The sequence below is a fragment of the Emys orbicularis genome, chromosome 1, assembly GCF_028017835.1.
Source record: "Emys orbicularis isolate rEmyOrb1 chromosome 1, rEmyOrb1.hap1, whole genome shotgun sequence".
In the NCBI taxonomy this organism is placed as follows: domain Eukaryota; kingdom Metazoa; phylum Chordata; order Testudines; family Emydidae; genus Emys; species Emys orbicularis.
In genome coordinates this window covers 167547728-167559954 of record NC_088683.1, presented here as the reverse complement: position 1 = coordinate 167559954, position 12227 = coordinate 167547728, and the positions used below count along the sequence as shown (strand labels likewise).

At 41.3% G+C, this 12227-nt stretch overlaps 1 protein-coding gene across 1 annotated transcript in view; it reads left to right on the top strand.

Moving 5' to 3' along the window:
- The window catches only part of ABI3BP (ABI family member 3 binding protein), a 302067-nt gene that overhangs the window by 223118 nt on the left and 66722 nt on the right, over positions 1 to 12227 (top strand). Inside the window, exons 39-42 of the mRNA XM_065423543.1 lie at positions 537 to 611; positions 4332 to 4406; positions 4906 to 4971; positions 6010 to 6084. Coding sequence (XP_065279615.1) covers positions 537 to 611; positions 4332 to 4406; positions 4906 to 4971; positions 6010 to 6084 — 291 coding nt within the window. The remainder of the gene's footprint in view (positions 1 to 536; positions 612 to 4331; positions 4407 to 4905; positions 4972 to 6009; positions 6085 to 12227) is intronic.

The window sequence follows — 12227 nt, the reverse complement described above, 5'->3', positions numbered from 1 at the left end:
GAAAATGGCTCAGTAGACTGTGACCCTTGTCTCTAGAGAGAGAAGGGTTAAGTGGAGGGTCACAGTGAGCCTCTGGGGCTAGCGAAATCCATCAGGAAACGCAGGACCCACAGAGACAAGGACAGAGCTTTGTCACAATAGCTAAACTTTCCACGTTTCTCTCCCTTTTGTTTACTTGTTGGTCATGCTCCAGGGCTCATGCATAATACTGCTTCTGATTTTCCAGTCGGTTTGTTGGCTGTCCTTTCTAGGAACACATATCTCATGCACAAGGCTGGACTGTCATCTGCAATGCTCTACCCTGACCCCCTAATCTTTTGTTGCCTGTCTTATTAATGCTTTGTATCCTCCTAGTCTGAAAGATTATATTTTCAATTAAAGTGTGATTTTGAGCCAGGTTTCCAGCACTGAACCTTTTCATTTCTGGACTACACAAACAGAGTTTTAATCCTCCTCCTTCTTGAATTTAATTTGTAGCATCTGATTTTAAGAAGACATGATGTACATTTAATAAGTTCTGATGTTTTCACTTTCAGTTCCAAATGAAACATACCAGATTTCGTTCAAGCCCCAAACTGCTCTAACAACTGAAAATCCACACTTGAAAACTGGTAACTGATTTGTTTTTCTTAATTCAGTGTTTTGAGATTGTTAACAATCTCTGAAGTGGATGACTGCACTTTGCACTTTAAGGTCAAATGGTGTATACATTATTACCTAGAACACTGTATTCCGGGTACAATTTGGTTTTTCTCAGAAGCCTAAATACCATATTTTGTGTTTTTGGAGAGGGAGGGGGAGACTCAGAGACTGAGCCAAATTCTGCCCTCGAATGGACATGTGCTGCTCCCATTGGAAAAAAAAATTGTGCATGTGCATCCAAGAGCAAGATTTGGCTTGGCAAATGCACAAAATGTGCTAATCTCATTTAGTTCTGTACTTGGAACTCAAAGATTCTTCTTCAAGTGATGGTCCCTATGTGTATTCCGCTGTGGGGTGCAATCTCCTGAAACCAAAAATTTTTTGCTAGCAGTTTCCATTAGTCTGCACCTGCACCCTTCTCCTTGTGCTCTGGAACTCCAAGACCTATGAAGGAGGGTTGCTGATGCATTCCAGATCCCCCCTCATAAACTCCTCAACTTTCGGCAGAGCATGGGCCTACCAAGTTGGTGGCAATCCTCATTAATGACTCCATCTTAGAATCTGCCACGGTAGTCTGGCATACCCGTCATATATTCCCCCGCTCCAAAGAGGACAGAAAAGAAGTACTTTGTATCAGTCTAGGGAGCAGAATTTTTATTTACACACCTTGCTCCAAACTCCTTCATAGTCCAAGCAGTCATTGAAAGATAAAGGCAACATCAACCAAGATCTACCGCCTTCTGATAAGGAAGTTTAAATCTCTGAACTTATTTGGGAGAAAGTTTTTACTTCAACTAGCCTACATTTCTCCATAGCAAATTGCCAGGTATTAATGTCTAAATACAATTTTGTGAATTACTCTAAGTTCACAGAATTTACTAACCAGCTCCTGCAGTAGGATAGAGTGCAGTTCCAAGTACTCATTGAGGAAGGTAAATTGATTACCAGATCATTCCTCCAAGTGTCAGTTGATGCAGCGGACATGCCTTCCAATTGATGGTGTTGGCTATTGTCAGGTGTAGATTGTCATGGCTTCAGTCCTCAGAGAAGTCCAATGTACAGTGGAGGATTTTCCATTTGAAGACAACAGGCTGTTCAGGGAGAAGGCTGATAATTCATTACACTCATTGAAGGACTCAAAGGCAACCCTCTGCTGTCTGGGGATCTACACTCCAGTGCCATGGAGGAAATTTCACAGGCCATAATGGTATAAGCAGTGACTGGCACCTCACCCCTTTTAACTTCAGAGGGGCTATGAACCACCATGGGAATGACAGAGGGTGCAGCAGAGCAAGCAAACGTTCCCCCCTCTTCCTCCATCCAACCCCAGCCTGCTGCTAAGAAACAGTTTTGACGGGACCAAATCATTCCAGATGCCATGAGGGTCCTCCCAGATTTTTTGTACACAATTTGGTGGCCATGTAGCTTGGCAGATGGTAATGACCGACACATGCATTCTTGACATCATTCAGACGGGCTACACTATAGAGTTAATCTCCCCTCCCCCATCAAAACCCCTTCTCTACTCTTCTTCAGGAACCACTCTCACAAGAGATTGCTCATTCAAGAAGTGGAATCCCATCTTCATCAGGAACCATAAAGCTGGTAACCCTTCAACACTGGGCAAAGGGTATTTACTCAAAATACTTTCTCATCCCCTCCCCCCCCCAAAAAAGGAGGATGGAGACTCAGATCTCAAACAGCTCGGTGTCTTTATCTGCAGATTGAAGTTCAGGATGGTCACCCTGGCTTCAGAACCTTCCGGTCAGGTCAGAACCTTCCCTCCTGTGATGAAGCTTCAGTCAGGTCTTCTCAGCATTAACAAGGCTTCCATTTAACCCCCCGGCCTCATGCTCTTTGACCCACCTATCTATAAAGGTTGCCTTTCTGGGTGCCATCACCTCAGCTAGAAGATGAGGTGAGCTGGGAGTCCTTATGGCTGATCTGCTGTACACAATCTCCCAAAAGGGCAACGTTTCTTTAAGACTTCACCCTAAATTTATTCCTAAAATAACCTTGGATTTCCATCTGAATCAAACAATTCACTCACCTGTTTTCTTCCCAAAACCACATGTCACCAGTGAGGACATGATACTTCATTCTCTAGATATCCACCAGGCTCTGGCATTCTACCTACAAAGAAGATATTGCCTACACTCTTTGTCCTTTGCAGAATGGTTGAGAGGGGAAGTGATCTTTTCCCAAAGACTTTCAAAGCGGATACGGGGCTGCCTTGTGCTGTGTTGCGAGTTAACAGCCATCCTCCCCCCAGATGTGAGAACCTACTCAACTAGGGCCAAGGCTGCTTTGATACCCTCATTTTGTGATGGTCCTCTTACTGAAATCTGTAAAGCAGCAACATGGGGTTCTGTCCATACCTTCATGAGAGACATGTCCAGATATTCGACAGCTAATGCATCTTCCAGCACAGCAGTCTTCCAGTCATTGGTACCACAGCGGTCCTCTGCACCCTCCTCAATGAATACTGCTTGTCAGTCACCCACAGTGGAATAGACATAGGGACTATCACTCTAATAAGAAAGAGAAATTACTGGTAATTAGGAACTGAAGTGCTTCGAGATATGTTGTCCTTATATGTATTCCACTACCTGCCCTCCTTTCCCTCTGCTTTGGTTCCTTTGCACATGATTCATGGTGGAGAAGGAACTGGAGACGCACCACCTCTTATGTTCTCAGTTACGAGCACGAGGCAGAGAAGGGCACAGCCAAAAATCTTCTGGTCTCCGACACATGGAGCGCATTCATGCCCCACAATGGAGTGGAAATAGGGATTACACATCTTGAAGAAGTCTAGTTATTGTACAAGACTGAGAAAGACATTACTTACCATGTGATACTTTTCATTGGAATTCTGTGGGATAGAGTTTAAATTAAAATTAGCCAGATTAATCATACCTTCCCCCTTTTTCCTGACTATGTAGCCCTGCATACACACAGCTCTTGTGAACCTCAGTGGGAGTTACATGTGCATAAGGGCCGCCTTATTGATTGAGAAGACACAAAAAGATAGCTGAGTGTATATTTCAGACAATGAATACAGGGACTTTCAGAAACCAATTTTCAGAATTTCATCTTGTTCCATGTTTTTTGTCAAGTAAATGAAACTTGCAGGGAAAGTTGTTGTTTTTTAAAAAAATATTTAAGAAAATTTGTCTCTTTTTCCCAAATTTTATGGGGGAATAGTCATAACATGAAAGTTGATATTTCCCCATTGGAACATTTACTTTAAATATACCGTACTTTATTTCTGTACAATCAAAATCTATCATCTGCCTCAAAGTGATCATATGAAGTTTAATGCATTTATGTTACTACTTTGTGTTTTGTTTCTCAGTTGGATAGTGTTACAGAAGTGCAAAGTATTAACATACTCAGCCATCTTTCAGATGTGATATCTCATCTAGGCCTATAACCATTTTTCCAAGTTGAACAATGACATTCTGTCTGCTTAAACATTTCCTCTGTAGTTTCATATGAAAGATTTTATTCTTCATTTAGACTCTTAAAAAACTATTTTACAGTGTTGCTAGTGCAGAATGGCTACGAGGTTCAGCAGCCAAATGACAAACTCTGCTTATGGTGCAAAGACTTGTAGAGCCTATTAGACTGTATTTTGGGTGTAAGATGATAGTAACTAACTGTTCCTAACTTCTGTTTTACATTTACAGCTTCCTATGTGATTCATACAGAAACCATTAAACCTAAAATATCAAAACCATTTGGCAAAACAGAGGCAACCCTGGGTAATGGCCAACACTTCACATTTTTAAATTGGATGCTGTCACTGCATTTCACCAGCCCATGCTCTCATTGCTTTGAATTTCTTCATTTTGCTTGCAGACGTCGTCTCTTGAGTGATGATGAAAACTTTCACACCTTTATCTGGAATACTTAACTTTGTTTTTTTACAAAAGCTAATTAAATTTCTTAAGGCCACAAACATCCTGTAGAACTGACTCTGTATCCATACACAATTGTGTAACTCAGTGTAAAATAATGCATGTCTTTTTCTCTTAAAACTAAGCATGAATGTAGCCAGCCAGACTCTACAGACTGGCTACAGTTAACTTCTGAGTCCTAAACAAACTAGCACAGGCTTTCAATGTGCAGCTAAATTAATATGTTGAAAATTACAGAATTGGTACATGCTCATTTTGCTTCAATGCACTGACAGGCCTGTCTCCCTTGATCATTGCTATTCCTCACAACCCTGGCACTTAAACTTCAGTGTGTCTCTTTCAGCACCACATAAAGTGCGTCTCACTTCTGCAAGACCCAAGATCTTTGATAAGCCACAGACCAGACCTGGTAATTAAGTATTCTTTTAAAATACCCTTATTTAATCAGCTTCACTTATTTTTAGCTGTATCTTTTAAATACTGCTGTGAAGCAGTTAGTATTTTCTTTTCTGTTGAGTAGGTCTATTGATGTAGTCTTTCCATTGCTGATTTTATCTACTGAGAATTTTTTTGAATCAGATAAACTTTCAAAGAGCTGGTTTCTAATTTTTTTCCGTCTGAAAAAGATGTTTCATTGTTGTATAGAAGCTGTTGACACAGATAATGCATAGCATAATCTAGAAAGTACCTTATAATGCTGCTTAACCAACAGTAGTAACCAGGGCTCCCATATTCTCTGATAAATGTAGTTTATATTTCATGTCAGACTCCCAATTTCTGCAGTGCATTGTGCTAACTTCTGTGACACGTTGAGCCATTTCACAACACTGATTTTGAAGCAGAATTCCCTGTTGAAATAAATGAGGAGTTTTGCTTAAGAATTAGTGGCACAATATGGTCCACTGAAATTTCTGCAGCATCTTCAAGTAAATTCAAAGACCAAGATTTTTATTTAATTAAATATGTAAATGAGTAATAGAAACAGTACATTATTTCTTCTGTGGTCTTTGTTGATGTTAAATTTAATACAAATCTCAGTTTTAAATTTTTTTAAATTACCCTAGAACTTCAATTTTCAACATGCTCCACAGTTTTGTGAGAGCAGTTGGGACTTTGCTCACATAAATTTTTATTATTTGTTCAATGAGAGCTTGTATTGTGCCATCAAATTCTGCAACTGGTGGATTCTGCAACCATACCCTGTTGGTAGTTTCCGTTTTTAAAAAATGTTTGCATATATTCAGATAAAATGGTTTTTGAAGACCCAATTTGTGGACTAAAATAGCATGTGTTTTTTTTTTAAAATCAAATGCATGAGCCACAGTATCATTATTACATCATTTCCTCTCTAACCAATCGGGGATTCAGTTTGCAGTGGCCTGGCTATCAGTGTTTTCTTTTTTTAATTAAAAACTGTCTGAGCAATTTAGTATTATTGTCTCTGCAGCACTAAACAAGACAACACCGGGACCTGGTAGAACAAAAACTGCTGGAGCGATGAGATGGGGTGGGACACCAACAGGTAATGCTTACAGATATGCTTTCTCTGCAATATTTGAGTGTATCAGTAAAAAGCCAGGACTGTACCTGTTCAATCCATCTAGCTTTCTCTGAATTCATGTTTTACCAAGTTTTACTTAGTTGTGGGAGTGAATTCTCTAACTGGAATACTATAATTCATTTACTGTTTTCTGATCATGTTATGGTTTGTTTATGCCTATCATGACTGAGCATCACTATAAAAAGCATATATATATTCACTACTGTTTTATATATGGTCCATTTATAGCTTCAAATTGAGCTAATTGGATGTTAACAAGAACCACAGTACAATTACAGTCGTGGGGTTCCAAGCTGGGATCAAGTTCCCTACCACTCTAAGGGTATGATGAGAAAACAGTTTCATGAACCACCACTGCCCTCAGCCATTTAATCATATTACTGTAGTTGTTTCAGTCTTAATTGGTACTTGGAATGTGCTCTTGTAACTCAAAAGGAAATGTCAGTGATGATGATAATGGTTAGCTACTATCTGAATACAGTTTTTCAACCATTTGTGCACTTACCTTATAGCAATTTAATTTAGACCACATTCCCTAGTTTCTGTATGAAAATGTCATGTGGAACTGTGTCAAAAGCCTTACGAAAATCAATATATATCATGTCTACTTCTTCCCTCCATCCACTAGGCCAAAAGGAAATTAGGTTGATTTGGCATGATGGGTCTTGACAAATCTGTTACTTATCACCCTATTAACCTAAGGGTTTTAACAAATTATTTAATCATTTGTTCCAGTATCATAGAATCATAGAATATCAGGGTTGGAAATGACCTTAGGAGGTCATCTAGTCCAACCCCCTGCTCAAAGCAGGACCAATCCCCAACTAAATCATCCCAGCCAGGGCTTTGTCAAGCCTGACCTTAAAAACCTCTAAGGAAGGAGATTCCACCACATCCCTAGGTAACCTATTCCAGTGCTTCACCACCCTCCTAGTGAAAAAGTTTTTCCTAATATCCAACCTAAACCTTCCCCACTGCAACTTGAGACCATTACTCCTTGTTCTGTCATCTGGTACCACTGAGAACAGTGTAGCTCCATCCTCTTTAGAACCCCCTTTCAGATAGTTGAAAGCAGCTATCAAATCCCCCCTCATTCTTCTCTTCTGCAGACTAAATAATCCCATTTCCTTCAGCCTCTCCTCATAAGTCACGTGCTCCAGCCCCCTAATCATTTTTGTTGTCCTCCACTGGACTCTTTCCAATTTTTCCACCTCCTTCTTGTAGTGTGGGGCCCAAAACTGGGCACAGTACTCCAGATGAGGCCTCATCAATGCCAAATAGAGGGGAATGATCACATCCCTCAATCTGCTGGCAATGCTCCTACTTATACAGCCCAAAATGCCATTAGCCTTCTTGGCAACGGGGCACACTGTGGACTCATATCCAGCTTCTCGTCCACTGTAACCCCTAGGTCCTTTTCTGCAGAACTGCTGCCTAGCCACTCGGTCCCTAGTCTGTAGCAGTGCATGGGATTCTTCCGTCCTAAGTGCAGGACTCTGCACTTGTCCTTGTTGAACCTCATCAGATTTCTTTTGGCCCAATCCTCTAATTTGTCTAAGTCCCTCTGTATCCTATTCCTACCCTCCAGTGTATCTACCACTCCTCCCAGTTTAGTGTCATCTGCAAACTTGCTGAGGGTGCAATCCATGCCATCCTCCAGCTCATTAATGAAGATATTGAACAAAACCAGCCCCAGAACCGACCCTTGAGGCACTCCACTTGATACCGGCTGCCAACTAGACATGGAGCCATTGATCACTACTCTTTGAGCCCGACTATGTAGCCAGCTTTCTATCCACCTTATAGTCCATTCATCCAGCCCATACTTTTTTAACTTGCTGGCAAGAATACTGTGGGAGACCGTATCAAAAGCTTTGCTAAAGTCACGGAATAACACATCCACTGATTTCCCCTCATCCACAGAGCCAGTTATCTTGTCATAGAAGGCAATTAGGTTAGTCAGGCATGACTTGCCCTTGGTGAATCCATGCTGACTGTTCCTGATCACTTTCCTCTACTCTAAGTGCTTCAGAATTGATTCCTTGAGGACCTGCTCCATGATTTTTCCAGGGACTGAGGTGAGGCTGACTGGCCTGTAGTTCCCCGGATCCTCCTTCCCTTTTTAAAAGATGGGCACTACATTAGCCTTTTTCCAGTCATCCGGGACCTCCCCCATCGCCATGAGTTTTCAAAGATAATGGCCAATGGCTTTGCAATCACATCTGCCAACTCCTTTAGCACCCTCAGATGCAGTGCAGAACTTCCAGGTATTGAAGTTTGGCTGACTGGTCTATAATTCCCTGGGTCCTCTTTGCTCCCTTTTAAAGATAAAGATAGGTACTATGTTTGCCCTTCTATAGTCTTCTGGGACCTCACCTGACCTCCAGGAGTTCTCAAAGATAATTCTTAACAGATTGGTTCAGCTAGTTCCTTAAGTACCCTGGGTTAAATTTCATCAGGCCCTGCCAACTTAAATACATATAGCTCATCTAAATATTCTTCAACCTGTTCTTTTCCTAATCTGGCTTGTCTTCCTTTTCTTCCTTGTTGTTATAAATTATGTTACGCATCTGGTCATAATTAACCTCTTTAGTGAACATTGAAGCAAATTAAGGATTAAACACCTTAGAGCCTGCTTGCTGTAAGCTGTTGTTAGCTCTCCTTCCCAACTAAGTGATGGACCTGCTTTTTTCTTCATTTTTTTTCTTGCTGCTAATAGTACACCTCTACCTCGATATAATGCTGTCCTCAGGAGCCAAAAAATCTTACCGCGTTATAGCTGAAACAGTGTTATATTGAACTTGCTTTGATCCACCGGAGTGCGCAGCCCCGCCCCCCCCGAGCACTGCTTTACCGCGTTATATCCGAATTCGTATTATATCGGGTCGCGTTATATTGAGGTAGCGGTGCATGTATAGAACCTCTTCTTATTGCGCTTTATGTCCCTTGTTAGGTGTGACTCATTTCGTGCCTTAGCCTTTTTTATTTTGTCCCAACATTCTTGTGCTGTTCTTTTATATTCATCCGTAGCAATTTGTCCATGTTTCCACATTTCGTAGGATTCCTTTTTTATTTTAGGTCATTAAATTGCTGCTGATGGAGCCATTTTGGCCCCTAACTATTATTCCTGTTTTTCCTTCGCATTGGGAAAATTTGCAATTCGGCCCTTAGTATTGTCTCTTTTTTAGAAACTGCCAGCTCTCCTGAATGCCTTTTTCCCTTAGATTTTCTTCCTATGGGACCTTATCTACCAGTTCTCTGAGTTTGTTAAAGTCTGCTTTTTTAAAGTCCATTATCCTTATTATGCTGCTCTTACTCTTTCCTTTCCTTAAAAACATGAAACCTATCATTTCATAATTATTTTCAGCCAAATTGCTTTCTACCTTCAGATTTGTACCGATCCTTCCTTGTTAAGGTTACTTCCTCCACCATCTGAAACAAGAAGTTGTCCCCACTACAATCTAAGAACTTAACAGCAATTATGTTTTGCCGTATTACTTTTCCAACAGCTGTCTGGGTAGTTAAAGTCCCCCATTACTACCAGGTCTTATGTTTTGGTCATTTCTATTGTTCTAGAAATGCCTCATCCACCTCCTCCTCTTGATTTGGTTGTCTATAGTAGACCTCTACCATGACATCATCCTGTTTTTCTTTCCCTTTTATCTTTACACAGAGACTTTCAACTACTCTGCCTCTCAGTTTTTTGTGGACCTCAGAGCAAGAATATATATTCTTGATGTATAATGCAAGCACCTCCCCCCGCCCGTCCTTCCTGAAGAAACTATACCCCTCTACCAATATTTCAGTCATGAGATTTACCCCACCAAGTCTCGGTGATGCCAATTAAGTCATAGTTTACCTTGTTTACCAAGATTTCCAGTTCTTCCTATTTACTCCCCATGCTGCTTGCATTTGTGTATAGACATCTAAGATGTTGAGCAGATTCCCCCATTAAATTCCCTTTTATTGATTCTATGACCCTATTGTAATTTTCCATTTCTCCTCTAATATCTAGCCCTTAGTTGAGGTCACCTTTTGTGTCCTTCAGACAAATATGGACAAAAGCTAATTAAATCAGTAATATAAATATAGCAGTTTTATGTATTTAATATAGTTTTCTATATTAACTCTCTTTTCAAAATACTATTTAAGTATTCTATAAGCCACTGCATTTAAATGTGCAACATTTAGGCTACAATAGTTATTCTGGTAGTGCCAGTCGGGGCCTAAATGTTGCATGTTTAAATGCAGTGCTTGTACCGTTCTTAAATAGTATTTTATAAAGCCTTTAGACATTGCATAATTTTTCTCCCCTGAACAGTGCGGTTACTGAAGAACCCTGGCTAGTCTTGTCATTCTAATACCAGCTGGGCTCTTCTTCTTTCTCCTTCCTTGCTGGTAGTGTTCTTGGACTGTGCTCCACTTCTTCTTCGTCATTGACCTGTGGCATCAGTGCCAAGATATGCTGCCCCATGCAGAGTGTGCTTGGCACTGGAGAATCCAGATGCTAACCTGTGGAATGTGTTTTTTCCAGCAGCAGCATATGAGACTGTGCTGGCTTCTTGGCTGGCTTTTTTTCGGCTTTTTGGCTGGTTGCATTCTTGGCTCTGGTGCCAGGTGTTAAACTGACTGTGGGAATGGGACACAGACAGCATCCTTTTGAATAACTTTTTTTTAATTCTCTTCCTAATGTGAGGCAACATTTCCTATAATTTTCTTTGAATTTGATTCCCTGCTTATTTGTCTTAACCTACAACACTTGTGTCATAATGGAAAAAGTGGTTTTCTTAATGCCTCATTTATAGTTTTGATCCTGACAATTTAAAGCACCGCACAATGTACTAGCATGGTATATTAGTTGTTTTCAACAACTCTCCTATAAAGTCGCATTCTCCTTGTGCAGGAACTGAACGGGCTGCTTCTGTCACAGTAGCCACCCACTGTATGTGCTGCTCTTTTTTCCCCACCTTTAAAACTAGAGCTGTGTGCTCAGGCTCTACAGGACTCAAGTGTTTAGTTAGGTTAGTTAGTCGTTTCATAAACTCACCCCACCCCATCTGCTGGCAAAAGCCATTTATGTTATGGAAATAAAGTGAGATTTGGTGGTCTTGTGGTATTTCTGCTATTGGGGTGGGGAATGCTAGATATTCTGTTATTCCAGGCTGCATGAGTGTTTCCAGGAGGCATGATTAAAGTCAGAGAAAAATATAAACACACATGCAAATACTGTCAGCCACACACATCAAAAAGTTTGGGTGAATGTGCTGAGAAGAAATTCTCCTGATAAACCATTACACTAGACTGACAGATACCATGACAAACAGCATGCTGTTGGGTAGTCCAAATACCACTAAATCCTTGAAGTAATGAACAAAACCACACTTACTTGCAACTTTGAACTCCATTTAATCAGGCAACAGGGAAAACAGAACAACCATGTCAGTGTTGTGGCTCTGTTAGCCTTTCTCCTGGAAACCCTGGATTTGTTTTTGCATACTGCCTAATTAAATACCATTTAAGTTGTCATATAAGATTGGCTTGTTTTCTTCAAGATGGCCTAATTTAGCTGTGTTTGGCATAGTGGGCAGTTCAATGGTTTTGTCAATGTGCCTACACATTGTATTGATTATTTAGCTCTGGGATAGCATAGTAAACTAGAACATACTTCCCTTATGTCTCATGGTGTGCAGCATATTTTTCTGTTTGAAACAGATATTGAACGGTGAGATCTTTACTCACACAGACAGAGCCATCCCTTGGGTAGGGCAAATTGGGGCAACCGCTCCAGGCCCCGCACTTTGGGGGGCCCCATAGGCCGGTGCGATTGCCCGGCGCGGTTGGGCCTGGAAGACATAGGCAAGGGAACTAGGCATGCGGGGGATGCTGCAGGCCCCCCCACCACACACACACACACAACCAGGGTCTCAGCTGCTGTCCCACACAACCGGGACTCTGCCCAGCCGCCTATGCAGAGCGGGGCCCCCAAGCCGGCAGGGGCTGATTTGTCCTGGGCCCCGCACCCTCTAGGGACAGCTCTGCACACAGACCCGACAATGGATCTCGTGCCTGACCTGTAGCGCCATTCTGAGTCCTCTACTCTGTGA